This window comes from Peromyscus eremicus, chromosome 3, assembly GCF_949786415.1.
Source record: "Peromyscus eremicus chromosome 3, PerEre_H2_v1, whole genome shotgun sequence".
Classification (NCBI taxonomy): Eukaryota; Metazoa; Chordata; class Mammalia; order Rodentia; family Cricetidae; genus Peromyscus; species Peromyscus eremicus.
The window spans coordinates 120,079,236-120,105,203 of record NC_081418.1 but is presented as its reverse complement, the minus strand read 5'-3'; the positions used below and the strand labels follow the sequence as shown (position 1 = coordinate 120,105,203).

General features: G+C 40.7%; 1 protein-coding gene across 2 annotated transcripts in view; it reads right to left on the bottom strand.

Annotated features, from left to right (window-relative positions):
- Positions 1-342: 342 nt before the first annotated feature.
- The window catches only part of Arl8b (ADP ribosylation factor like GTPase 8B), a 43,323-nt gene continuing 17,697 nt past the window's right edge, over positions 343-25,968 (bottom strand). The window contains exons 2-8 of one of the 2 annotated variants that reach the window (XR_009378347.1): positions 10,929-11,009; positions 9,517-9,590; positions 9,015-9,108; positions 5,425-5,492; positions 5,096-5,166; positions 1,356-2,360; positions 343-520 (exon numbers count right to left, since the gene is read on the bottom strand). Coding sequence is in view for 1 of the 2 variants with exons in the window: in XM_059258311.1 (XP_059114294.1) it covers positions 2,311-2,360; positions 5,096-5,166; positions 5,425-5,492; positions 9,015-9,108; positions 9,517-9,590; positions 10,929-11,009 (438 nt within the window). In the remaining variant the exon portion in view is untranslated. Of the gene's footprint in view, positions 2,361-5,095; positions 5,167-5,424; positions 5,493-9,014; positions 9,109-9,516; positions 9,591-10,928; positions 11,010-25,968 lie in introns of both variants that reach the window. The other variant, XM_059258311.1, reaches the window with a different exon arrangement.

The following is a 25,968-nucleotide window of genomic DNA, read 5'->3' as shown; positions in this document are numbered from 1 at the left end:
GGGTAGAGGAGAGAGGGAATTGGCTCAGTGGCATCAGAGCGCCTGCCTAGCATTGGTGAGGCTCAATCCTCAGTGCCCACCCCCCAAGTGCCACTACAGTTTACTAGGAATAGAATCCTTTCCCAGCAAGAGAGAAAGGAGGGAACCATAGTACCAATTCCGTAGATACTGTAAAAGTTTATTCCCAGTTCATCCCACTGGCCCAACCCTTGACAGCTGAGATGACAACTTCTTTCCAGCACATGGTCTGTGGAGCCCTTTTCAAGTAATTATCTTTCCACTCCATTCCAAAGATCTGCACCTTTCATCAGGATGCACATTTTAAGGTAAAACTGTCAATGCAACCCTCAAAATGCAAGTTTATTGAATAAAGCTGAGAAGAGCAGTAAACAGACAAAAATGCATCCACACCTAAATAAAAAAATTTACGTATTTACAAAGTTCAATAACAGTTAGGTTTTCACATGCAGAGGTTATGCACAGGAAAATGTTGGTAGTAGCTTTTAGATGTCCTGAAATGCTGGAAAGCAATGAAAAGACAAACACATTAAAGTTTAACTATAGGTCAATTAACAAAAACCTATGCAGTCCCCGCTTAGTTACACATTCTGGTTCCAATCCCTCCTTTTAGGCACAAGCAAGTCGCCACATTCCTTGAAATGGTTCACAATAACCATTACTCGTGTTGGGCTACATGAGCAAGTTTAAATATCCTTTTATTCAAACCACCCATCCCATCCTCTGGGAAGAGTGCAACATGCTTCATGAATAAAAAGAGAACTTTAAAGCCAGATTCTACTCACTGAAAATGTGAATGGAGAAAACAAGTAGTGTCTGTGCAACACAGTGCAGTTATTTGTACAGAATATTTTAAGGCCGTGGCAGTCTATAAATTAAAATGGTATTCATTAAAAGAACTTACTGTTGACTACACTCAACACATCTGAATATGTACTGTCGACTTAAGTGCTGCTTAACAGAAGAGACAAATCACACATAGTGTGAGGCAACACATAAGCAGGTGTAACCACAGGGTTTATCATTACATCGGCATGAGTAACAATTTACAAGTGAACCAGTATTAATATGTCCCTTTATGTATATGGATGTCACTAAGCTACAAAATATGTTCACTGTGAGTTTTTTACAGCTCTGTATCATAGAAGCAAACAATAAAGAGCATTGGTTCCTCAGTTCTCTGCACGGCCAATCATTAAACAACCTGTAGACGTTGCACATGATTAGATTAAGCAGGCAGGTCTAGAGTTGTCACAATCAAGAAGTCTAGTGGCACCAGTGAAAAGAGTGCCAAACCTTACATTGGTAAGAAAAACTAAGAATTTGTTTCTAAGTACCTTTGTGCTGAAAGTCAACTTCATGACTGATATAAAAAGTCAGGAGTTAAGGGTGTCATGCGGCAGCACAGGGTGGGTGACTGGAGACAAAGAACAGACGTGTGTTCACACAAAGTCAGACACTCTTAACGGGTTTTATTACACTAGCTGGAATGCTCTAAATTCATGAACGCTTTTGAAAAAAATTTTCAATTCCCATCCCTTTAAAAAAGTGTGTTAAAAGGGGGAAGAAAACTAATGATCTGGACAGATACAAAAGAGCATGCTGTAACTCTTCCCATCTCCCCAAATGCTATCTGGTGACAAAGGACTCTCCGAAAGCAGAATGTTTAAAATTTACCAGGTAGGAAGTCTCCAGTGTAAGGAACCCACCGCGCTGACCTGGTGCCTCTGCTAACTCTTGGCAGACCAATTATTCCTACGGTGTAAGTCTACATTTCACATGCATGTGTGAGATGGGATAAACATTATATGTTCATATCCCACATGAGTCAGGCTTGAAGGTTTTCTAAATACTGTGTGTGGCACTAGGAATTCCATGCTGCATCAAGTCAGTACCAGTATAAACTACTGGACTCTAATGAAATAGGTAGACATTTACTGAAAACCAATACAAAAATCTGGCCCAGAAAGACCAGAATGGTAATATGCAATTTTCTTAATTTAAGATGGTCAAAAATGTGGGTGTTTTTTAAAAAAGAAAGAAAGGAAAGAGGCCTCTACACACTAGACAAGTGTGTGAAGCCTTTTAGTGTGTGCTGACTTTATGACAACTCCAGCTGATTTGTTATGAAGGATAAGAATATACATCTTCAGCAGTGCACATGAGAAATAAACTCTGAGAAAGGCAATTTCTTGGGTTTAGGAAGGACCATGTTCTGGGAAGTAATTCAGAGGAACGGACAGTAGTTGTAGGATTATAGCCAAGAAGGACTGGAAGACGTCAGAGGATGTCTCAGCTTCTTCGGGATTTTGAGTGTTGAATAAGCCACTGAAGTGTGATATCTAAAGGCAGGGAAAGTGAGAGTTAAGAAATCAGCATTACAAAACTAAACACACAGACAATACTTAAAATGTCCAAGGTGCTAGGTCTCTTCCACATTTGAAGTCTATCACCAGAGCTTCAAGAGGGCAATTGAGCCTGAACATGAACTTGGTACCTTATACTTACTGCATGTCAAATCAGGAGCTAAACACAAACTGCCAGGAAGGCGAAGACATGAAAGGACTCTCTGACCTCAAGAAATGTGTAACTATAATAATAAAAATAAAATTAACATTTGGGCTTTGATGTTACACAGAGACTGGCAACAAAAGAAACCACAAAAGCAAAAAGTCTCAGAAGGCATGCCCCACTGCAGAACATGGGGGGCTGCTAAGATGTGGCTAAGGCACAAGAAATATGGGGTTATCACTCACTTTGAACCCTAGACCACAGGGTTATAACCTTGTCCTTGTTATCCTTGAGCTGAATAATTCTCACTTCATGAGGTGAACCTTTCCTGTGCCTCACAGAATGGTTTATGACACCCATGGCCTTAACAACTCTGTGCCAGCCCTACTATGAGAACCAAAATGTCTCTGGGGAGTTTTATTCAGACATAAAGAACAAAATTACAGCATCTGCACGTCACATGCACACAGACACACATGCATGCACACACGCAAACCATAAAAGCAGAGGTAGGGAAACTCCCTGGGGAAGGGTGAGCCCAGCAGGAATAGGGAGGGACAAAAGAGAGGAAGGAATGTGAACAAAGTATGACTTTATCATAATGAAACCCACTTCCTTTGCTCTAAAAATTATTTTAAAACAATGTCTCCTAGGGAGCACAAGTATCTGATTTGTATCAATAAATAAAGTGGTGCTAACACATAAGAACTTTATTCTCCAGTCACCAGGAACTTACTGGAGAATCTGAACTAGGGAAGCTATAGTAACTTACTTTAGCAAGCCAGCAAGTACAAGAGAACAACTTGGAGGCTGCAGTATGCAGACTGACTGAGGTCACTGGACAGACAGGAATGGAGGAAAACCTGGAGCATCCAAACACAGGATACAGAGAAGCTAGCAAGAGGCACAACTGGCAGGACTGGCTAGCCTCCAATTCAGAGACCTACCTGCCTCTGCCTCCTAAGCACCAGTAATGAAGACATGTGCCACCACACCCAGACACAACTGGTCTGCTTCCCAAGTGACTCACATCTAGAGGATCTGACATCAGACATTCTATTCTAAAGATCTGAAGAAGAGAAGCAACTAACAAGGAATCAACATACAGTCAAAGCTCTAGCAGCTCAGGAGAGCCAGGACAAGTCCACAGACTGAGAAGGCAGCTAAGTCAGAGCACTGAATTACTGTCTGTCCTGAGTTCTTTAAAATGTACTAACTACCTGCAAGGTATGTGAGAATCCACTACATGTAACACTCTATCCTCCAAGCTTGAAAGATAACTAACTATAAATTCAGTCTTCCATTTTCCCAACTGAAACACATTAGAGAAATTGTAGACCACACCTATCAAGTACAGACTAGGGCCAGGAGCTGAGCAAAAGTGACTATTCACAGTTGGGAAAACAATGATTTAATAACTGCTGAAGCAAGTCTTCTACATCTTTTATTACACTAGTGTGAAATTAGAGGGGGAAAGTAAGTCTAAAGTAAAATGACAGCATTTTCATATTTAAGAAACTTAAAAAGAAAAAACCTTTCTTTCCTCCAGTCACTAGACAGATGCTAAAATCCCAAAGACAAATGAGTCCTCAAGACTAGACAAAAATGCAGAAGAAAGAGAGATTCTCTAGAGTCACAGGAATAAACACTCTCCTCGTGTGGTTCCAGGACACCTTCCTCAGATCAAGACACTTCCCCTGCCACATGAACAGGACAGTAAAACACAGGAAACCATGTGCACTCAAATACTTTTTGAAGCAGTTCATTAACTCATTAATGCTCAGTTGAATCTAAAGGAAGGATAGTGGTTTCCTTAGCCTTGGTAACACTGCACGTGAAGCACTGAATTACAAACTATTAGTGCAACCTAGAGAGCCATGAGCAGCCTCAAACACTAGTCAATTCTCACCACCACTGCTGAATCCCTTGTAGCTTTGAATAAATGAACCCAAGACTGACTTTCTCATCTCCCTATCCCCACCCCTCTTTTTGAAACAGGGTCCTGCTACCAAGCAGAGCTGCCCTAGCATTCACCATGTAGCCCAGGCAGCCCTCAAACTCACAGCAATCCTCCTGCCTCAGCTTCCAAAAGGCCAGGGCAATAGGTTTCCACCATCATGACCAGCTGATCTTTTTGTTGTTGTTCCTTTAGAAAATTATTATTTTTCCTCCCAAAGTTTCCCATTTCTAACTTAGGAAGCATAAAAGAATACTTAAAGAATAGGTTTAAAGACAGCACAACATCCTAAAAACTACAGTGAAGAGCAGCTCTGCCTGCTTCTACTGACATTCTGTGCTAATTCTTGCTGGAGGGACTAAAAGATGTTTAGAAACATCTGTGTCTCTACCCTCTTCCAGTTATGAAAACCAAAAGAAAATGTCTTAATATATTGCCACATGTCTCCTAAGGTAACAATCCCTCAGTTAAAAATATGAAGTACATTAGGAAAAAAGAAAAAAAAAAAAAACACTTAACAAAGTCCCCACTCACTACAGCACAGGAAATAACATGGAGTCCTTCCCCATAATACTCATTTCTTCCCCAAAAACAGCAGCCACTTCTTACCTATATTGTCCTTTTCTTTGCAAGAAATTGAATAGCAGCAAATTTCTCTATCCTGAATAGCAGACAGGTTCCTATAAAGAAAAGAATTGGTTTAAAAAAAATGATGGCAGCTGTCATACTTATCACTCTTTACTCAGTTTCACTTATTTTTATTACTATGAAAAAGAGTATTTTCCCACTAACAAAATTTTAGAGATTTACTTCTCTGGTTGACCCAGGTTATCCATCTAAGAACAGGGTATGATCATTACCGAATAATGTAATTATGCTTACAAAATGGAGGACAATTTACCAACAAGCTTCTCAACATTACTCTTCTTAGGACCTACATTTTTTCAATTAGCTGTTTCTCATCCAAGGCATTTGGAAGATCTCTCTTGTTTCCAAGTACTAGTACCTTTTAAAAGAAAAGATATTATGGGTAAATCTTATGTACAAAAAGATCACAGAAGCATATTGTAGTATCTAAAGATTCCAAAAAGACTTTCATGTTAACATACACCTTAACTGTAAAGCACACTTGAGAAATACAAATAAAAACACATTTGAGTGACTGGTAGCCAATCTCATTTATGAATTTATCCTGGTATTGCATGACTCCTACCATAAAAGCAGCCTAGATACTCTAGGAGCTGAGAGATGGCTCAGTGCAGAAAGGCTGATGACTTGAGTTTGACCCTAGGATCCAAGTGGTAGTTAGGGAATCCTCTGACCTCCAAACACAAGTCATGACACACATGCATGTCCAATGCTTAATCTCCAGTACTACATAAATAATTCTAAGGCTAAGATGTACATTCTGAGATTTCCTAGAAAGCCATAACCAAAATGTAAATATCTTCACAGTTGCAGGTGAGCGTGAGGTAGGTGGGTCTCTAGTCTTATTTACATATTTAGTTCCAGGATAGCCAGAGCTATTAAAAAAAAAAATCTTCACAGCTAAGGGTTTATCTGTGTCAATTAAATGCAAATATGGAGATAACTGATTTTCCCCCCAGGTTTTAAAGAGCTAGTATAGCTAATGGCTTCTGGAGGAAGGAGAGTCAGCTCTCTTTAAAGGTGTGGCCCCTGGTAAATTGACCACACTCCAATGGATGGTCCCACACCCATGAGAATACAGCAGCATAAACTGAACTCAGTTGATCATAAAAAATCATTTTTAAAGGGACACAAGTTGGGTGAGGATGGACTGGGGAGGAGTGGATGGGAATATGAACAAAATACATTGTTGTTCTGGAATATTATTTGAAGATGTGTTACATTTGTTTATGTTGTGGAACATTAGTTTAATGCTGAAAAGATGTGCTGCATTCTTTTATGTTGCATTTGTTTAACTCTGTGAAGCTGTGTTACTGTGCCTGTCTAAAACACCTGATGGTCTAATAAAGAGCTGAATGGAAGGCAGGTGAGACTGGCAGAGAGAGAGAGAATAAATAGGAGAATAAATATGGGGAGAAGAGATCGATGAACAAGAAAAGAAGAGGAGGACATCAGGGGCCAGCCATCCAGCTACACAGCAAGCCATAAGAAGAAAGGTATATAGAAACAGATAAAGATAAAAGCCCGGATGCAAAAGGTAGATGGGATAATTTAAGTTAAGAAAAGTTGGCTAGAAACAAGCCAAGCTAAGTCTGGGCATTCATAAGAAAGAACAAGATGCCATATATTTATTTGGGAGCTGGGTGGTGGGCCCCCAAAAGAGCAGAAGAGCAAAAGAGGGAAAAAAACAAAACAAAAACACCACTACACATTGTATGAGGACCAGGAATGGTCCTCATGCCTTTAATTCCAGCACTCTGGAGGCAGAGGCAGACAGATCACTCACTGGGAGGCCAGCCTGGTTATATACACAGTGAGGTCTTTTCTAAAAAGACACATACACACACACAATGAAATTTTCAAAAGAACTGGCAAAAAAAAAAAAAAATCAAAAGTAGCTGTGACAGACAGAGGGCACTTACACTTACCATCCTTTAAAACATATCAAAGACTATCCACACGATCTTGTAAGTGTGGCCTCTAATGTCCCAGCTACAGCTCAGCATGTAACTCAACCCAGCCATGCCCAAGGCTCTGTGTTCTAGACACTGCTTCCTACCACCAAAGGGCCTGGAACTCTTCCCTACCAACCATCACCTCCTTCACATTCCCACATTCTTCACACCTCCATTCATACTTCACTGGCTCAGAGAAGTTTCTCCCTTCACCTTGAACTACATAAATCTTTTCTCTCTGTCTCTCTGTCTCTGCCTCTGTCTCTGCCTCTCTCTCTCTCTCTCTCTCTCTCTCTCTCTCTCTCTCTCTCTCTCTCTCTCTCTCTCTCTCTCTCTTTGGTTTTTTGAGATACAGTTTCTCTGTATAACAGTCCTGGCTGTCCTGGAACTCACTTAACTCACTTTGTAGACCAGGCTGGCCTCTAACTCACTGAGATCTGCCTGCCTCTGCCTCTGCCTCCCAAGTACTGGGATTAAAGGCATTCACCACCACTGCCCAGCAATCTTTGCAACTCTTAAGGACTTCTGCACCTGTCTTAACACTGATCACCAGAGCTGTACTGTTAAATGTTTGTTTGTTTTTTTCCCAAATGTATCTTTCCCCCAGCATACAGTGTTTCTAGCAACTTCTGCCCATCATCGCATCCCCAGAACAGAGCACTGCTCTCTACCTAGTTAAGGCATCTATAGACAATACGATATCCAGGTTCCAGCAAACACTGGGCAAAGGTGACTCCAGTTTTTAAGAACACACTCCAGAACTGGGACTATTCTCCCACACACCAGATCTTTAAATCAACATAGGATTTTTCCAGGCTGGCCTGGAACTCACAGCAATCCTCCCACCTCAGGCTCGCAAGCATGGGATTATAGGCATAAGTAACCACAGCCAGATGAGTCAAGCAATTCTTAACAAAAGTATTTCAACTAATTCATTCAATGAGGAAATACCACAAGTAGTAGAGAAAGGTCAGGAAAATAAATTCAATTTCTCAATTTCACAATGTTGAAGAGAAAGTACTTTTTGTTTTTTTTCCTTTTTTTTTTTTCTTCAAGACAGGGTTTCTCTGTGTAGCTTTCCTGGAACTCACTCTGTAGCCCAGGCTGGCCTCGAACTCACAGAGATCCGCCTACCTCTGCCTCCCAGTGCTGGGATTAAAGGCGTGTGCCACCACCGCCCGGCTCAAAGTACTCTTAACCCTTAAAAAAGAAGACATAGTAAATTTCAAATATAATTAGCAGCCCTTTAGACCCACAGGTTCCACGTCCATGTCCAATTAACTGCACATCAAAAGCACATGGGAAGCCAGGCAGGAGACTTAGAACTTAAATTCTAGTGCTCGGGAACTGAGGCGGAAGGATGTCCAGTTTGAGGCTAGCCTGGGCTATGTACTAAGATGCAGGCTAGCCTGGGCTATACTGTGTAATCTATCTCTAAAAGAAAAAAATAAAAGTAAGGAAAAATATAGGGGGTGGGCTGTAACGTCACTGAGAATGTACAGATTCCCTTTGCCATCATTCTCTAAACAGTACAGTCAACAACTATTACACAGCACTTCTGTTGTAGTCAATACTATTAGTAATCTAAATATAATTCAAACTACATGGAAGAATTGTGTAGTTTGCATGCAAATACTACGCCATTTCCACAAAAGACCTGAGAAGCCAGGTATGGTGGCAGACTCATTATCCCAACACTTGAGAGGCTGAGGCAACAGAACCACAAGTTCCAGGCCATCCCAGGCTACATCATAAAGCTTAATCTCAAAAAAAAAAAAAAGGAAAAGAAAAAAATCTTGAAAATCTTCAGATCTCTGTACTTGTGGGGTACTGGGAATCCTAAAACCAATCTCTAGGAATACCAAGATTAGTTCAATGTTAAATATATAACTGCAAATATAAAATATCAGATTCTCCAAACTTACTGGAATTCCTTGTAACTGTGGTTTATCTAGAAGATTATGGAGTTCATTTCGAGAGGCTTCTATTTTTTCACGATCTGCAGCATCTATCATGTAACTTAAAAAACAAAGCGATCTCAACATGCCATCTCTATGACTCTCAATGAACTAGGATTATAGACTTTAAATTTTCTTAATATTTACAATACTAAAAGTGCTAACCAAAAGAAATTAAGTCTTACATTCAGCATGAATACTTTTAACTACATTATTCAAAGACTAATTAATACATGTTACACTTTGGAAAACATACTGAACAGCACTCAGCTGAATAAAGAAATCAATAAATCTCTTATTCTATGATTTTAAAAAATCCCATTTTAATGGAATTATACTGAGATATTAGCTAAGAAAATTACTGTCTGAGATAATTATTAAATCTACCTTTGGAAGTATTAAAAAGCAATTTTTTTCTTTCAAGACTAATCTGATAGACCAGAAAAAAAATATCTCACCACCAACTTACACAATAGCATTGACTCCTCTGCAATACCGCTCCCACATGCTCCGGAACCGGGGTTGTCCTCCTATGTCCCAGATCTTGAATCAAAACAAGGCAATTCTTAATAAGGGCATTTCAAGTACTAATGAAGGTACTACCAGAAGTGGAGAACAGTCACAAAGACAGGTCAAATGTTACAGAACCAGAGTACTCCTAAAATCTCGAATCCAAACTCAATCTGAGATATCTTGGGGCCCCTTCTCAACTCTAAATATATGAATGATAGATCTAAAATTCTGCTTGAGCAGTGACTTGGTTAAATTTGGCAACGTGATAATAACTATTACCCAAAACATTTCTAATCATGAATATATACAACTTTAAGATAATAACTACTTTAACATCTACAAAAACATGCAATATCCAGACTTGGGTGCCAAGACAAAAAAAAAAAAAAAAAAAAGAACTGCTCAGGATCTCCTAAACTTTAAGTGTGTCTTTTTAAATTATTCTGTAAGTAATAAAATCAGCATTCCTTCCCTTGGAGTTCTCCACAATAATCTCACTGTTTTACCTGCTCTATAGGCACTGTACTGCATATGGCCACATACAACTCCTGAGTTGTGGCCTTCTTTAAAGTAGTTTCCAACTGAAGCACTGACACTGGTAAAATGCATAGACACACACACACACACACACACAAACACAAACACACACACACACACACACACACACACACACACACACACACACACACAGGCAGCCAAATGATGAGTGTCATCAGAAAAGGCGAAGAAAGAACTTAGCAAGCAGATCTGTCAACAAGAACTGGGTAAAATGTTCACATGGCTCAGGCTGAAGGTCTTAACTCGCAGGAATTACAAAAGGAAAACCAGAGTGACAAGAAAAGATTAAATCCCCTAACATTCCTACAGTCCAAGAACTAAAAAGAAACTATGCTAAAAGTGAGTTACACTTTTCCTATTTTAGTTTCAACTTTAAGCTTAATAATGTAGAAATTATGATATTTGCTACCACAAATACACTAGGATGACATTATTGGAAGTAATTACTATCTTTCAATATACAACACTGCTCAGACTGAAGATGGGACTGTTATATTTTGGAATTCTTCAGATATCAAATGTTACTTCTACTAACCCATATGGTAAGATGACTTTTATGGACACTTAACTACATTTCAACTCTTAAACACTTTAACCTATCAGAAAACATAAATAACTGACTTGCAGTCTTTTCGAACAATCCAACCATTACTTGGGAATTATAAACAGCAGGTAAAACCTGAGGAACAGAAAATTTAAATCAAGTATAAAGGGAGGGACAGGGCAATACATGCATGTATGTATGCATACATACACAAACACATACATGCATGAATACATAAACACACACATGCATAGAAGCCAACGTACCTTTATTGTGACGTTACCTTTAGTTACTTTCCTCATGTTGAAGCCCACCGTGGGTATCATATCTTCACTGAATTGACCTGACTAAACAAAATAAAACATTTTAAGTTAGGTTAATCAATAATAAAGAGCCATAACATCATATGCTTCTAGTATCAACATTGCATTTGTACCTACTTTTTTTTTTTTTTATTTATCTATTCATTTTACATCCTGGCCACAGCCTCCCCTCACCCATCCCCCAATCCCCTCCTCTTCCATCTCCATCCAGAAAAGGGCAAGTCTCCTATGTGTATCAATAAAACATGGCCTATCAAGTTGCAGTAAGGCTGGGCAAGGCAAGGGTCCCAAAAGCCAGTAATAGAGTTGGAGACAGCCCCTGTTCCCAAGGTTAGGAGTCCCCCAAGAGGACCAAGCTACACAACTGTAACATATAAGCAGAGACTCACAGCCAAACATTAGGTGGAGTTGGGGAATCCTGTGGAGGAAGAGGAGAAAGGGAGTGTGGGAGTCAGAGGGGTCAAGAACACCATAGAAAGGCTCATACAATCAACTGACCTGGGCTCAAACAAACAAACAAACAAAAAAGGACATTTTGGATATGTACTGGTATTTCTTACAGATTTTCCTAAGTTTAAAAACAGAACTTTGCCAGACATAGTAATGCACAACTTTAATTCCAGCACTTGGGAGGCAGAGGAAGGTGGATCTCTGTGAGTTCAAGGTCAGCCTGGTCTACATAGTGAGTTCCAGGCCAGACAGGTCTATATGTAGTGAGCCCCTTTCTCCAAATAAAAAGCGGGAGTGGGGAGCTGGAGAAATAGCTCAGCAGTTAAGAGCACTAGCTGCTCTTCCAGAGAACCAAGGTTTGATACCGAGAACCTACATGGCAGCTCACAACCATCTATAACTCCAGTTCCAGGGTTTCTGACATCCTCTTTTGGACTATGTGAGCACTACATGCACATGGTAGAGTAACATACTTATATACATACAGGCAAAACACCCACACTGAATTTTATACATAAAAATAAAAATAAATCTTTAAAAATGCAGAGGAAAACTTTTTATATAACATATGAAAATTTTAAATTTCTCACTTTTACAAATATTTTTAAAAAGAACTGAGAATCCCAAAGTAAAGCAGTTTTAACTTCAGTGGTTAAATTTCTTTGGCAATAAATGTTAAAATTTAATTCTGAAACAAACAACACCCCAAATAGTTCTTAGGGAAGAAAACTACTGATAAGCAGTTTGAGTTTGTTTCTAATAAGGTTTATAAAATATACTGTAATATAAAACTTTATGAATCAACTTTGTTCTCTTTTTAGCTTTTAACTTTAGTGGTTATGTTAAGACTAAAATTAGATGTTTTACAATAGTATTTTAGTAATATTTTACATTCACAATGATCATCCAGAGCCAGCAAAATGTCTCAGTGGATACAAGGTGTTTACCACCAAGTTTGGTGACTGAGTTCAGTCACTGGGCCCAAATGGTGGGGGAAAGAGCTGACTTCTGCAAGTTATCTGAACACACATGCCATAGGCATGTGAACACTAAACACATAAATAAATGTAACACTTAAAATAATGTTCCTCTTTGGAATTTGATTATGTACTTTTAGAAAGTTTCCATTTCCAACTGAACAACCAATAACCATTGTATCACGCTGCTTTTAAATCCACCCTTCCCTAATTAGAAATGGCATGCTAAATACCATACACAGAAAACTATACAGCCGGGTCCTCAATTTTTCCCATTACTCTATGTATTTTTGAATAAACAATAGGCTTGTATTATACTAAATATTACAATGTATCAAAGATCAAGAATTTAGAATGCTTTCAAATTGTCTTGATTCATCTCCCACATTCCAAATAAAACTTAGAAATTAATAACTTCGTTAACACATCAGTCAGAATTATAGCTACCCTTTGTCAACAACATTCAGGAGTTACTGGCTATCAAGTCATTCCACAGAGGCACCTGATTTATCCACTCAATTATTTCAATCTTCACCAGCTTTCAGTACAGTGTCATATTATTCAAGAGTCTCACATTTCACACCATATCCTCTGATGCTATTGTGAAATACAATACTACTGAACCATAGTTAATACTAAGTTTATATTCTAGACACTTTACCAACTATCAGCATTTCTCAGTTGAACTGACTGACTTCTGAGGTCAACAATGTGCTGGTTAAACAAACAGGACTATTTCCAAGAGACCAGTCAAACAAATAAGGTTCTTATTTTCTCCCAAGGCCTAACACTGGCTAATTGTGTACTGTGACCTTATGTTACCCACACATGCATTCTGTAGTTTTAAGTCTCAGCACACAGAACTTCAATTTTACAAATTAATTTCATATGCTAAACTCAGGCAAATTTTTTTTTTTCCTATTCAGTAGTGTTTTGGTTGATCCAGTTAGGAAAAAGTTAACAGTAACTGAAATCACTATTTTCAATTATACTTAAAATTATTCTCAGAACTTGCACACACGATAATTGTTTGCTTGAAACATTCTTACCAAGTAGCCCAGGCTGAACTTATGCCAATACTCCTGTCTCTGCCATCCGAAAAGCTGGAATTACAGTCATGAAACACTACATCCAACCCACATGAGTTGTACATTTAAAAAAAAAAAAAATCGAGTGCTAGCTGAGCCATGGTGGCATAAACCTTTAATCCCAGCACTTGAAAGGCAGAGGCGTATAGATCTTTGAGTTCAAGGCTAGCCTGGTCTACAGTTAGTAGCCAGAGCTACATAGTGATCCCTTATCTCAAGAAGGGCAACAAAACCTAGTGCATAGTCATGATGTGCCATATACACAGAAGCACAAAAAAACATGTTTCACATCACTATTGATTAGAAAATGCAAATTCAAATCACAGAGGTACTATCACACACACACTAAGACAGCTACTAAGAAGATAAAAAAATTAAAATTCAGAAAATAAAGCTGGGCAGTGGTGGTGCACGCCTTTAATCCCAGCACTCGGGAGGCAGAGCCAGGCAGATCTCTGAGTTCGAGACCAGCCTGGTCTACAGAGCAAGATCCAGGACAGGCACCAAAACTACACAGAGAAACCCTGTCTCAAAAAACAAAACAAAACAACAACAACAAAAAATTTAGAAAATAAATGTTACTAGGCTTGATGGCATACACCTGTAATCCCATCTTGACCCAGTAAGCTGAGACAGGAGGATCAAAAGTGCAAGGCCACAGTCTGAGTTACATAGGGAGATCCTGCCTCAGAAGAGTATTGACAAGGATGTAAAGATACCGAAACCTTTGCTGTGTGCGATGGGTAGGAGACCATGTTACACGGCTGCTCTGAGAAACAGGGTGGGGATCCTCAAAAGGAACAACAGCACTTCCACATGCTACGGTCTGGATACGCCTTAACTTTGCTGCCATGATTCATGCTGGAAGTTTGGTCCCACCGTGGTCACAGTGAGTCCCTTACAATGTGGGGTCTGGAGGGTGTGCTGGTCATCGGGAGTAGAGCCTGAGAGAAGACAGTGGTCACTCACATGCCAGAGCTGAGAGAGCAGCACTACAAGTGCTGAAGCCTGACCCTGAGTCCTCTCTGGTTTCCTGCCTTGCAGTGTGATCATATCCTCTTAAAAATGCTCATCCCACTGTGATGCCAGCTGCCAAGAGGTTCTTCCCAGAGCCAAGCTGAAGGAGGTATATGCCTGTGAGCACCTGAAAGCTCTGGGTTAAATTGTCATCTTTTCTCTATAAAGCTAAAGCTATAGCCTGAATTAAAGGTGGCTGGAAAGGGGGCTCATTTTTACTTTTCTAACCCCCCCTTGTTTTTTCACTTTAGGGGTATACTGTTTTCTCCCAGTTTCCTTCTTCCTCTCTGAATGACTAACTGTAACTTGAAGTGCACTGATGGTGCAAGAGGCCTGTCATCCCAGGACTCAGGTAACTCAGGCAGGAAGATCATGAGTCTAAGACTACCTGGGCTACACAGTGAAATCCTTTCTGAAAAGAAAACCAAAGCCAAACACAAAAGACCATATATATTATGGTTTCATCTTTACAAAACATCCAGAAAGGGGAAGGAAAGTAGACTACTGGTTATCTGAAACAGGGACTAGGAATGAAGTGGACATACGAGATCTTATTAAGGAAAGAAAATGTCAGAGAGAGATGGATGCCACAGCTGTGCAACTCAGACCATTTGTTGAAATCACTGATTTGTACATCTAAAATTGATGAGCTTTATGGTATGGAAACTGACACTTCAGTAAATTGTTAACAACGTGAAAAGGACCTAGCACTGAAGATATCACTTAGTAAAGAGCATTCGCCCAGTTTTGTAAAGGACTAGGTTTGGTCCCCGGCAAGAAAGTAAGAAAACAGAAAGCACTGACCCACTCCCCATGTACCACCCACTCACTCACTCCCTGGCCACACCCCCAGTCACAAATAGGAGGCAACTGTCAACACAAAGCAGACACCAGCAGAGACAGAAACCAGATGCACAGCCCTCACACAAGCCTCTGAATAATCATGTTTTCTTCAGTTCACAAGCACAGGATGCTCTGGACTGAGCTAAGAACTCACAACCCACGTTCCAGAACTGAACATTTATGGAGATGAACCAACTGCCCTGGTGCTCACCTGAGCCTGAAGTAACATACTCACACGAGATGCTTTAGAAAGCCGGTTTGGGTGGCAGCAGTAGACAGTGACAGGCGTTAACCTCCCATCTTCCAGCATACTGGCATTTTACTAATTAAGCATTTTCTCCTCCTGTCACTGGGCTTTCTTCAGCTGCAGGACAACCAATCTCCTAAAGTCCCAGATACTTTAATATTGTCACCAAAAGTGAATTAATACTCCATACGACCCAGGGACTATGCTTCTGGATACAAACCCAAAGGAACTAAAAAAAAAAGCAAGGAGTCTAAGAGGTTTTGTAGATTCATGATCACAGCGGCAGCATTTAAAATACCAAGAGGTAGACAGACCCACAAGTGCATGAGGAGATGAGCAAACAAAATGTGGTACACACTTACAACAGAGTCACAGCCTTGGAAAGGAAGAGGTCCTGACACATGCCAGATGAGCTAAGTAGACTATGTCAATCATGAAAACGACAACTAGCACACGATCACCTTGAATGAGGTACTCAGACGGTCCACCAATGACAGTGGTCAGCAGGCAGGCAGGCAGCACAGAAAGCTTTCTAAATAAACACACTTGGCTAACTTCTCACACACAATCTATGGACTATGAGTCGATGTTCTTGCGTTAAGGGACTTCCCAACCCAACAACAAATCTCACTGAGGGGTTAGGTGTAGGCCATTCAAGTATGGCAAGGGGGAGAAGAGGAAGGGAAAGAAAGGGAAGAAGACCCTACCTGTGAATGGTAACACATAGCTAGGATGCCAGCACTCTGGGAGATTGATCTGATAGGATCAAACGGCTCCTGGTACAGCAGTATGGCTTGAATTCAACTCCCAATGGCACCAAAAGTAAATAAATAGGGCTGGAGAAATGGCTCAGCAGTTAAGAGCACTGGCTGCTCTTCCAGAGGATCTCACCAGCACCTATCTGTCATGTCAGCTCATAGCCATCTGTAACTCCAGTTCCAGGAAATCTGACACCTTTTCTGGCCTCCAGGCACACACATGGTGAGCAGATATACATGCAGGAAGAATACCCATACACATAAACAAAACAAAATAAAATTATTGAAGGGGCTGGATTGATAGCTCAATGGTTAAAGAGCACTTGTTGCTCTTGCAGAGGACCCAGGTTTCAGTTTCCATCACCACATGGCAGCTCACAACCATCTTTAACTCCAGTTCCAGAGGATCCAACACCCTCTTCAGGTCTCTGTGGACAGTGCATGCAAGTAGTATACAGACACACACTCAGGCAAAACATCCATGCTTGTACAAAAATTTTTAAGATTTTTTTAATGGGGGGAGGGGGTGCTAGAGAGATGGCTCATCAGTTTAAAGCACTTGCTACTCTTACAAAGGACCTGGGTTCCATTCCCAGCACCTTACAATGTCTTCTATTAACTGTACCTAGATTTAGAACACAAATAGCTTTGCCACACAACACCTTTTGCCTATAAGGAGCAGAGCAAACTCTATGTCTACACTCAACCATAAGTTACTTCAGAAATAAATGACTACAAATCAGATTCAAATTTCCTTCACTATTCCAAAGGACACTGTGGTAGTTTGAATGTAACTGGCCCCCATAATCTCATAGGGAGTGGCACTATTAGGAGGTATGGCTTTGTTGGAGTGTGTATGGCCTTGTTAGAAGTGTGCCCCTGTGGGGGGTGGGTTTCAAGGTTTCCTATCCTCAGGATATCGCCCAGTGTCTCAGTCAACTTCTTGTTGCCTGCAAGTGAAGACGTACCCAGCACCACATCTGGCTGCATGCTGCCATGCTCCCTGCCATGATGAAAATGGACTGAACCTCTGAAACTGTAAGGGGGCCACCACAATTAAATGATTTCCTTATAAGAGTTGCCGTGGTCATGGTGTCTTTTCACAGTAATAGAAACCCTAGCCAAGACAGACACTAGCTTACAAATGTCTTCTAATAGAAGAAAACATGTTTTATAGTTTTTGGAGAAGGGGGAAAAAAATCTTGACTTTAAAATTTCCTGTTTGCTGTTGTTTGGAGTGGTAAGGACTGATTTACAATCTACTTCAATGTTTTCACTGTAACTGAGAAGCCAGAAAGTGAACTGTATGCAATGCATTCTTTCAAGTCTAAGCTCTTCTTTGTTTGGAAATGCATATACCACTACAACATGCTTCTCTACAGCAGCTGCCATTGCACACATATCATACTAAGGTATAGTATTCTCTCTGGAAGGGGCAAGAAAGCTCATCCCATAGTCATCTATTCTAATAGCAAGATCATGCAAATCATTGTCTCCTCCTTTCAGAACACTTGGGCCAATCATCTTTTTAATAAACAACCCCAAAACAATTATCAGTTCTCATCTTCATGAACCAATTAGAATTCACTTCCAACTGCAGATATACTTCCTCCCTACAGGACATTAGCTTAAAAATACAAGTTACAAGATTCATCTTGGCAATTAAATCTTATAATCAAAACACAAAGTCCCTCAATATTCCCACAACCTTTGAGTAAGAACTCTCTTCAGTACTATAAGCAAAGTGAATGAAGTAGTGTGCAAAATTGTGAGCTGAAACTTCCCATATCTCTACAGATATAGTCATCTGAGGCATTCTTTCTCTAAGCACTCCAAATTCTCCACATGGGCCATCACTCCAGATAAGTCAAACTCCAAAATGTGTTTCTCTGAAGCAAAGAAAATCAAATAAAACTTGGTGCAAAATCCTAACAATGCAAGATTACTCTTTCAAAACCAGTATAATTGGCAACACCAGGCTCAAAAACAATCTTCAAACTAGTCAGAAAATACGTGGCAGAAACAAAGGCAGCCTTCCATTCATGCTACAGATAGGCCCCCTGTACAAACAGGCTCTCTGTGCAGACATACTGGCATGTAGCCAGTTTCATCTCTACCAATTCTAATCAACTGGCAATGGCTTCAACCACCGAGTGAGTTGTTTTTTCATCTTTAGTGTCTGCATAGATGAAAGAGATGTTTACTAGGTGTTCAAGACACCGGCCAAAGTAAGACACTCTGCCACAGTGTCACTGATCAGCTATTCAGAGCCTCCCTTTTATATGTCTTTGACAGCATGCATAGATAATGAACTGTGCTCTTTCCTCTGTGGTCTTATAAACCCATACAGGTATTTTGCCTCTCCCATTATGCGCCCAGTTAATCATTCACTCATTTATTTAATGAATAGAGGGGAAAGAGAAACTAAGAAACAAATATAAAAATACTGGTCAAGAACTATTAATATAGTCTACGCAAAAGAAGTAGTAATAGCGAGCAAAAGGGTATCCAGTAAAATCTTCTCTGAAGTGGTGACATTTACATCCCCTAAAGATAATATAAACCTGTTGGACAATTATAGATAATGATACATATTGCCCATTTCATAAAGCTACAACAAGGGGTTTTGAATGTTTTCACTATAAAGAAATAACAGGGGCTCGGTGCTGCTTAGTGGTAGAGCACACGTATAAGGCTCTAAGCACATATAAGACTGTGGGGGTTACATCCCCAGATGTGTTTACCTTGATTTAAACATCAATGTAGTATATGACTGCACATGAATTGCACATCACATGGCTCTATATAAATATGTAAAAATTGTTGTTTTCATGTATCATTTATAAGAGTAACTTTTAAAGGACAATTAAAACTCTAAGACAGTTGCCACATATCATACTGATTGTGCTGCTTGAAAATGAGTCTAGATTCTAAGCCTCAGCTCAGCTATGTCACTTTTGATCTGCTACTGATATAGAAAACTAACAAACTCTCTCACAGAATGGACACATGATCTGTCTCTTTATAATTGCTTTTCCTAAGTGTCTACACTAGCTCCTGTCTCATTGCTTCAAATGCTTACTGCTTCCTTTCCTCTGGCTTTTTCTCCTCTTCTTCGTCTCAAAAGCCAGAGATAAGCATTTTTGTTCCTTAACAAAATAAATAATAATAAATAATAAATAATAAAAAAAGTACTGCATTTCTTTTATCTGTGAAGCACACCTACACTCAAACTGGATCATCTGGTATCTAACTACTCACAGCTGCAGTGTTCCCATGAACCACTGCCTCTGATGAGAAGCTTTGAGACGTAAGCAGGTTTGAAGATGTACTGCTGTGACTGATGCAATAAAAAGCTGAATAGCTAACAGCTAGGCAGGAGAGATAGGCGGGACTTCCGGGCAGAGTCACCAGTCAGATGCGGAGGAAGCAGGATGGGCAGTACTGAGATGAGTTAACAGCCTCATGGAAGAATGTAGATTTAAAAATATGTGTTAATTTAAGTTATAAGAACTAATTAGAAACAAGTCTAAGTTAAGGCCAATCTTTTATAATTAATAAGTCTCTGTACATTATTTGCAGGGTGGTCCCAACGAAAAAGTACTACTACAAATGGCGTCCAATGTGCAGCACATACACAGAGCCCACTGCTCAGAGTACAGAGGTACGGCTCCTTTAAGAGGCCCTGCTAATACTTGGGGGGAGACGAGATAGAAACTCGCGCCTCAGGTGGGACACAACAGCTCCCCAGAACTTAGGCAATTAGGCACAACTGAGATGCTTAGGCAGACCTGCTGGGGACGGAGCCAGCTGCCAGCACCAAAAGCTCAATGTGTGGTAGAGGGCCTACCTAGCAGGTTAAGGCCTGGTTCACACGGTCAGAAAAGGCTACAGATGTGCAAACCGTCAGGTCTAGACAAAAAAAAACCTCTGAACAGATAGAATATGCTTAAAAATATGCCTAGATGCTAAACAAAGAAAAAAATAGGTATAGACAGTCATAAAAAAATAGTTTAAAAATAATAAAGTCTTTAAAGAGAGTAAAGTATTAAAAAAAAATAAGCCACATAAGGATGAGAAAAATTATAACACAGGCATTTTGGACCTATATGGTGCTTTGTTAATTCTGGACTTTTTGAGTGCTAATGAACAGGGAACGGCAGCTGCTGAGAGACACTGGACTGTGGAAAGAACTGCTGAATTAAAGCAGCTTATGTACTTTAGGGAAGTCTTAGCTTCAAAAAGGAGATCAGGAAATATGTTCAGTTGGGGGAGAGGTTGTGTCTTTGTTTCCACAAGAAACAAAAAGCTGTGAAAGTCTTCAAAATGAATAAAGATCAGATTTGACCAAGGAGACCTCCTGAAAATCTTGGCTACAGGCATGAAAAAAAGAAAACAAGAAAGACTACAGGACAGGTGGCATATACACTGATCCCTCTACTATGGGAACAGCTCTGAGTCTGGATGATACATGATAAATCTTGTTGGCTACAGAGTCCTCGTGACTTATTATCACATACCATCCTTTCAAATGGCATGGATAGAGGTTTGGTTATACATTCCAAACAAACTTATAAAGTTAACAGATGCCTTTTACCTGCTCAAACATAAAACAAAAAAGTCATCTTTAGCTGACTTGTACACACCATACTTTTCATACTTGCATTAATGCAGATATGTATGTTACTTTTAAGTTTGTGTTTTCAGGGAAAAAAAGGGGGGAGGGGTCAGACACCAATGAAGACAAGTAGCCCACACGATCCAGCCTCTCAGAATGCCTGTTGCAGTTTCCTCAGAGTTCTGCATCCAGAACAACTCCAAAGCTGCTGGCTGAGATGGTCTGCCCTCACACACTACTCCAGCCAGGACTTCAGATAAGCCCCACACTTTCCCACTACACAAAGCCTGGACAACAAATGTTATGGCTAATTTTCCCAAGACTTGACTATTATCTCAATTTTCTCAGGCACCATCACCCCCAGACAACAGGAAGTAGTGAAGAGAACACAACACCCTCATTCCCAAGAGGTGGGGTGGGTGTTTTTTGGTAGTTCAATGTATTATGGATGCTTATCATTGTTTAGGGGGACTGGTTGCAAGTTGTTGTTGGTCATGGCCAGGGAAAAAGCTGAGCAAAGGAGATTAGATTCAGCGATCTCTTTCTGAAAGGGAAAAGGGGAGAATATGGTATAGAGATGATGAGATAAAAGAATGGATTGTTGGGTCTACTTTTGAACTAAAAAACTACTAGTCTCAAATATTTTACATTGGTATGAATTTTTATATATTGATGCAATATATAAAAGGTTATTTTTGTTATACTGTATATATGTTTCTATTCTTGTTTAAGGTATTATACCTATGCAGTTCATTTAACAATGTAATGTAAATTTCTAGTCCTTGAAAGCTATTATTTTAAACTATTTAGGATAATTAAGAAATGCAGGTTAGTAGTCAGTCATCTATAATAATCAAATTTAGTCATGTTAGGTATGTTTTCAAGGTCATACAAAGACATATTATAGATAGATATGTGATCTTCAAACACTTCAAAGACCTATAGAATATGGCATTTAAAATGTTTTAATAACATAAGGCTTTTCATGACAGTGAAACACATCTGCTCCTGGCAGCACCAATTTATTCTGAAAAAGGATGTTGGGCACTGAAGCCTTGGTGGTGTCTGGCAGCCATGCAGCCACCAGAACCATCAAGACCAGAGTGGTCACTGTTTCCACCTAGAGTCAGGACGACATCCGGACCCAAGCTGCTACCAAGGGCCATGTCCAGGTCTGTGGTCCAACTGCAGCTGGAGTCTGTACTGATGTTTGTGGTCCATGTCACTTCAGGAGGCCTTAGAAACCAACAAAGATGAAATCAGAGGGCCATGCTAAGCCAGCCCCCCCCCCCTTCACTGGTCCTGGGAAAGCTGGCCTTGCCTCTTGCTGGACACTACATCAAGAGAGCTGGCCCCTGTACTCAGAGAAATGGCCCTACCCCTCACCACAAGCAAGGGTGAACTGACCCTGAGGGCATGGATGTAGGGAAGCTGACCCCGCCCCCTCATCTGAGGTGGGTGGCCCCAGTAGCCCAGACTGATCAGTTCAGCTACCCCCCAGGGCCCACAGCCAGGAGTTGGGTTGTCCCACTCCTAGCATCTACCCCATCTAGGCCCTGCTGGAGCTCATGAAGGTACTAGTCCTGTAGAACAACAGGATACCACAGAGAAGTTCCAGTGAGGATGCAGTGATGATGGTGTACCAGAAACCAGAGGCCTTGAACCAGACCAGTGACTCCTTGCAATGAACATTTGCTACTAAAGCTGATAGAACAAAAGGGTACACTGTGTGACACACCAAAGCCCCCAGTGTCACCAGGACAAATGAAGAGGTGTTGGAGAGGCAGGAAAGAAGGAGAAGGAAAGAGGTTTGTTGTTGTTTTGTTCTAGGTTTTTTGTTGTTGTTGTTTTCTTTGTTCTTGTTTTTGTTTGCTCACTTTGTTTTGTTTCCTGGGGGGGGGGGGCGTTGCAGGGGTAAGGGAAGGATAATGGGGAGACTGGGAGGTGAGCAGAATTGTGGAGAATAATGTGAAGCCCTCAAAGAATCCCCCCCCCCAAAAAAAAAGGATGTTGGGCATTGAAAAACCTCCATATGGAGTTCACTTTCTTCGTGGCAAAAGCTACGCCCTGGGCAAAGAAACTGCCCTTGACTCAACTGCTGACAATATGCTGTCCAAACTGGACAAGCAGGACACAAAAGAAAGCGACTGCTGAACTATGCCATGACAAGGTAGGAAAGTCCTTCAAAGCCTGCACTCCCAACCACTGAGCCATCTCTTAAGCCCCTACACTGCAAAATTTTAACCTTACTAAACATTAAAAAGAATTTGATAGTCATTGTTAACAAGATTATACTGGACCTTACCACTAGCCTAGCTATGAATCCTTATGCATTCCTTAATTTTATAATGTCTTATTTTCCTTTAATCAAAAACAGTCTCTATCCCAGGGGTTACTTAAAAATGCAATGGATTAAAGCACACACTGAATTTTTAATAAAATCTGCTACAAGGTAAGCATTAGTATTTGCTACCACACATGTCACACAGGGTCTACGTATAAGTGGTGTTGCCTAGTCCTTCCACTTGGACCTAAAACCATAGAGCAGTAGTTCTCAACCTTCCTAATGCTGTGACCCTGTAATACAATTCCTCATGTTGTAGTGATCTCCAACCATAAAATTATTTTCATTGCTACTTCATAACTTAACTTTGCTACTGTTATAAATCTTAATGTAAGCCAGGCGGTGGTGGAGAACACCTTTAATCCCAGCACTCGGGAGGCAGAATCAGGCGGATCTCAGTGAGTTCAAGGCCAGCCTGGTCTACAGAGAGAGATCCAAGACAGACACAGGCACCAAAACTGTAGAGAAACCCTGTCTTAAAAAAAACCAAAAAAACGGGCGGTGGTGGCGGCGCACGCCTTTAATCCCAGCACTCGGGAGGCAGAGCCAGGCGGATCTCTGTGAGTTCGAGGCCAGCCTGGGCTACCAAGTGAGCTCCAGGAAAGGCGCAAAGCTACACAGAGAAACCCTGTCTCGAATAACAAAAAAAAAAAAAAAACAAAAAAAAAAACAAAAAAAAAAAGTACAAATCTTAATGTAAGTATCTGTGTGTTCCGATGGTCTTAGGCAGCCCCTGTGAAGAGCTTGCGACTCAAATGCTGAAAACCACTGGCCTAAACTGGGTGCACAGGAGCTTCTGAGGTCTCTCAAAAGTGAGTCCCAGTTGGCAACCTAGACAAGGAAACCAGACCTCAAAGTACAAGCCCTCTGGCACTGCTCCCCAGCTGTGCTACTTGTTTCTGGCCAGTCCAGGGTGGACTCAGGCAGCGCAGATGCCAGAAACTGACAGCAGCAGGTCTAAGCAGAAAAGGGCTCCTTAAAAAGTCATGCCTGGTGTGAGGACAGGGTCCGTGGTGCAGGAGTATAGCACACAAGTGAGGTAATGCCCCAGAATATGTTTGCCCTCAGTCCTGAGAGTGGCCCAGACAAAACCAGGACTGGAAGCTGTGTATAGATGCCCTGACAGCCAGAGAGGAGGAAATCCTAACAGAAAGGAAACCACAGGACAAGTGCTGAGGGCCTGCACAAAAAACTGCTGACATTCCCCTCACACCAAACTTAAACTGACAAGAGAAGTGAGGAAAATTCCCCAGTGTGAGAGGACTTCCATGGGAGGAACACCCATGTTGACTTTCCCTCTCTTCTCTCATATCTAGAAGAGACTGAGTTGAGGGAATAATACAGTAAAGTGGAGACTAAAGCTAGAACTCTAACCAGATGATCTGGAAACAGGGACAGGGTGGGGTGGGGCAGACCCCAGACCTCCAGAGTTCTTCCTCAAGCAGTGACACACAAATGTTACCCTAAACATGGCTCTAAGAAGTGAAGTGTCCAGCAAAGCAGCACTCGGGTTCCCACGTGACTCCCAGAGTGGAGTATAGACAGAAATGATCCAACCAGCACAACGCAGTCTTTGAAATCTGAAATAACATTATCAAGACAGATCACAGAAGGCACATCTGGGCCTGAATTCTCAGACAAGTCCCTATTAAAGCAAATTCAAACAACAAATCACTCTTCTTCCTAAGATTTTGTTTTAGGTTTTGTCTTTTGAGATAGGGTCTGTATATGGTAGTCATGGATAGCTGGTACTGGCCTTAAGCTTCTGGTGAGCCTCCTGACTCAGCCTTTAGAATATTGGATTATGAGGATGTACGGCCATGCCTGGCTTTCTCCACAAGGTTTAAACAAAATCTGGAGTCTCATAATAATCTATACCCATAAGGTCTCACCAACATGACTGCCTAAACATGAGCGGAAGAACAACAACCAAAATACCAAAGTGGATGGGGTCTCAAGGTCTCAACACTATACAAAGAACTGCTGTGGAATGACGTTCTTTATGCTGTGGTGTGTTGCTCTGATTGGTTGATGAATAAAAAGCTGATTGGCCAGTAGCCAGGCAGGAAGTATAGGTGGGATAAGCAGACAAGGAGAATTCTGGGAAGAGGAAGGCTGAATCAAGAGACGTCAGCCCTTCGTCCAGGGAGCAGCATGTAATGGCACACAGGTAAAGCCACAGAACACACGGCAACATATAGATGAACAGAAATGGGCTGAGTTTAAGTGTAAGAGCTAGTCAGTGGTAGGCCTGAGCTAATGGCCAAGCAGTTTTAATTAATATAAGCCTTTGTGTGTTTACTTAGGTATGAGCAGCTGTGAACCCGGTGGGACACAGGAAAACTTCAGCTACAAAGAACAACAGGCAATTAGGAGTGGGAGAAATAGTCTTCCCCAGGAAGAGCACACCAACTGGTTATCTAATACCAAATAGTCAGTTCTGAAAACACATATACAAGTTAACATTATACAAACTAAGCAGGCTATATTTATGTATATACATACAGAAGATATATGTATATACATTTATGCATGTAACAATTAATGACAAAAGAGGCCATGAATTTGAAAGAGAGCAAGGAAGGGTACATGGGAAGGTTTGAAGAGAGGAAAAAGAAGGGAGAATATTTTATAATTATCT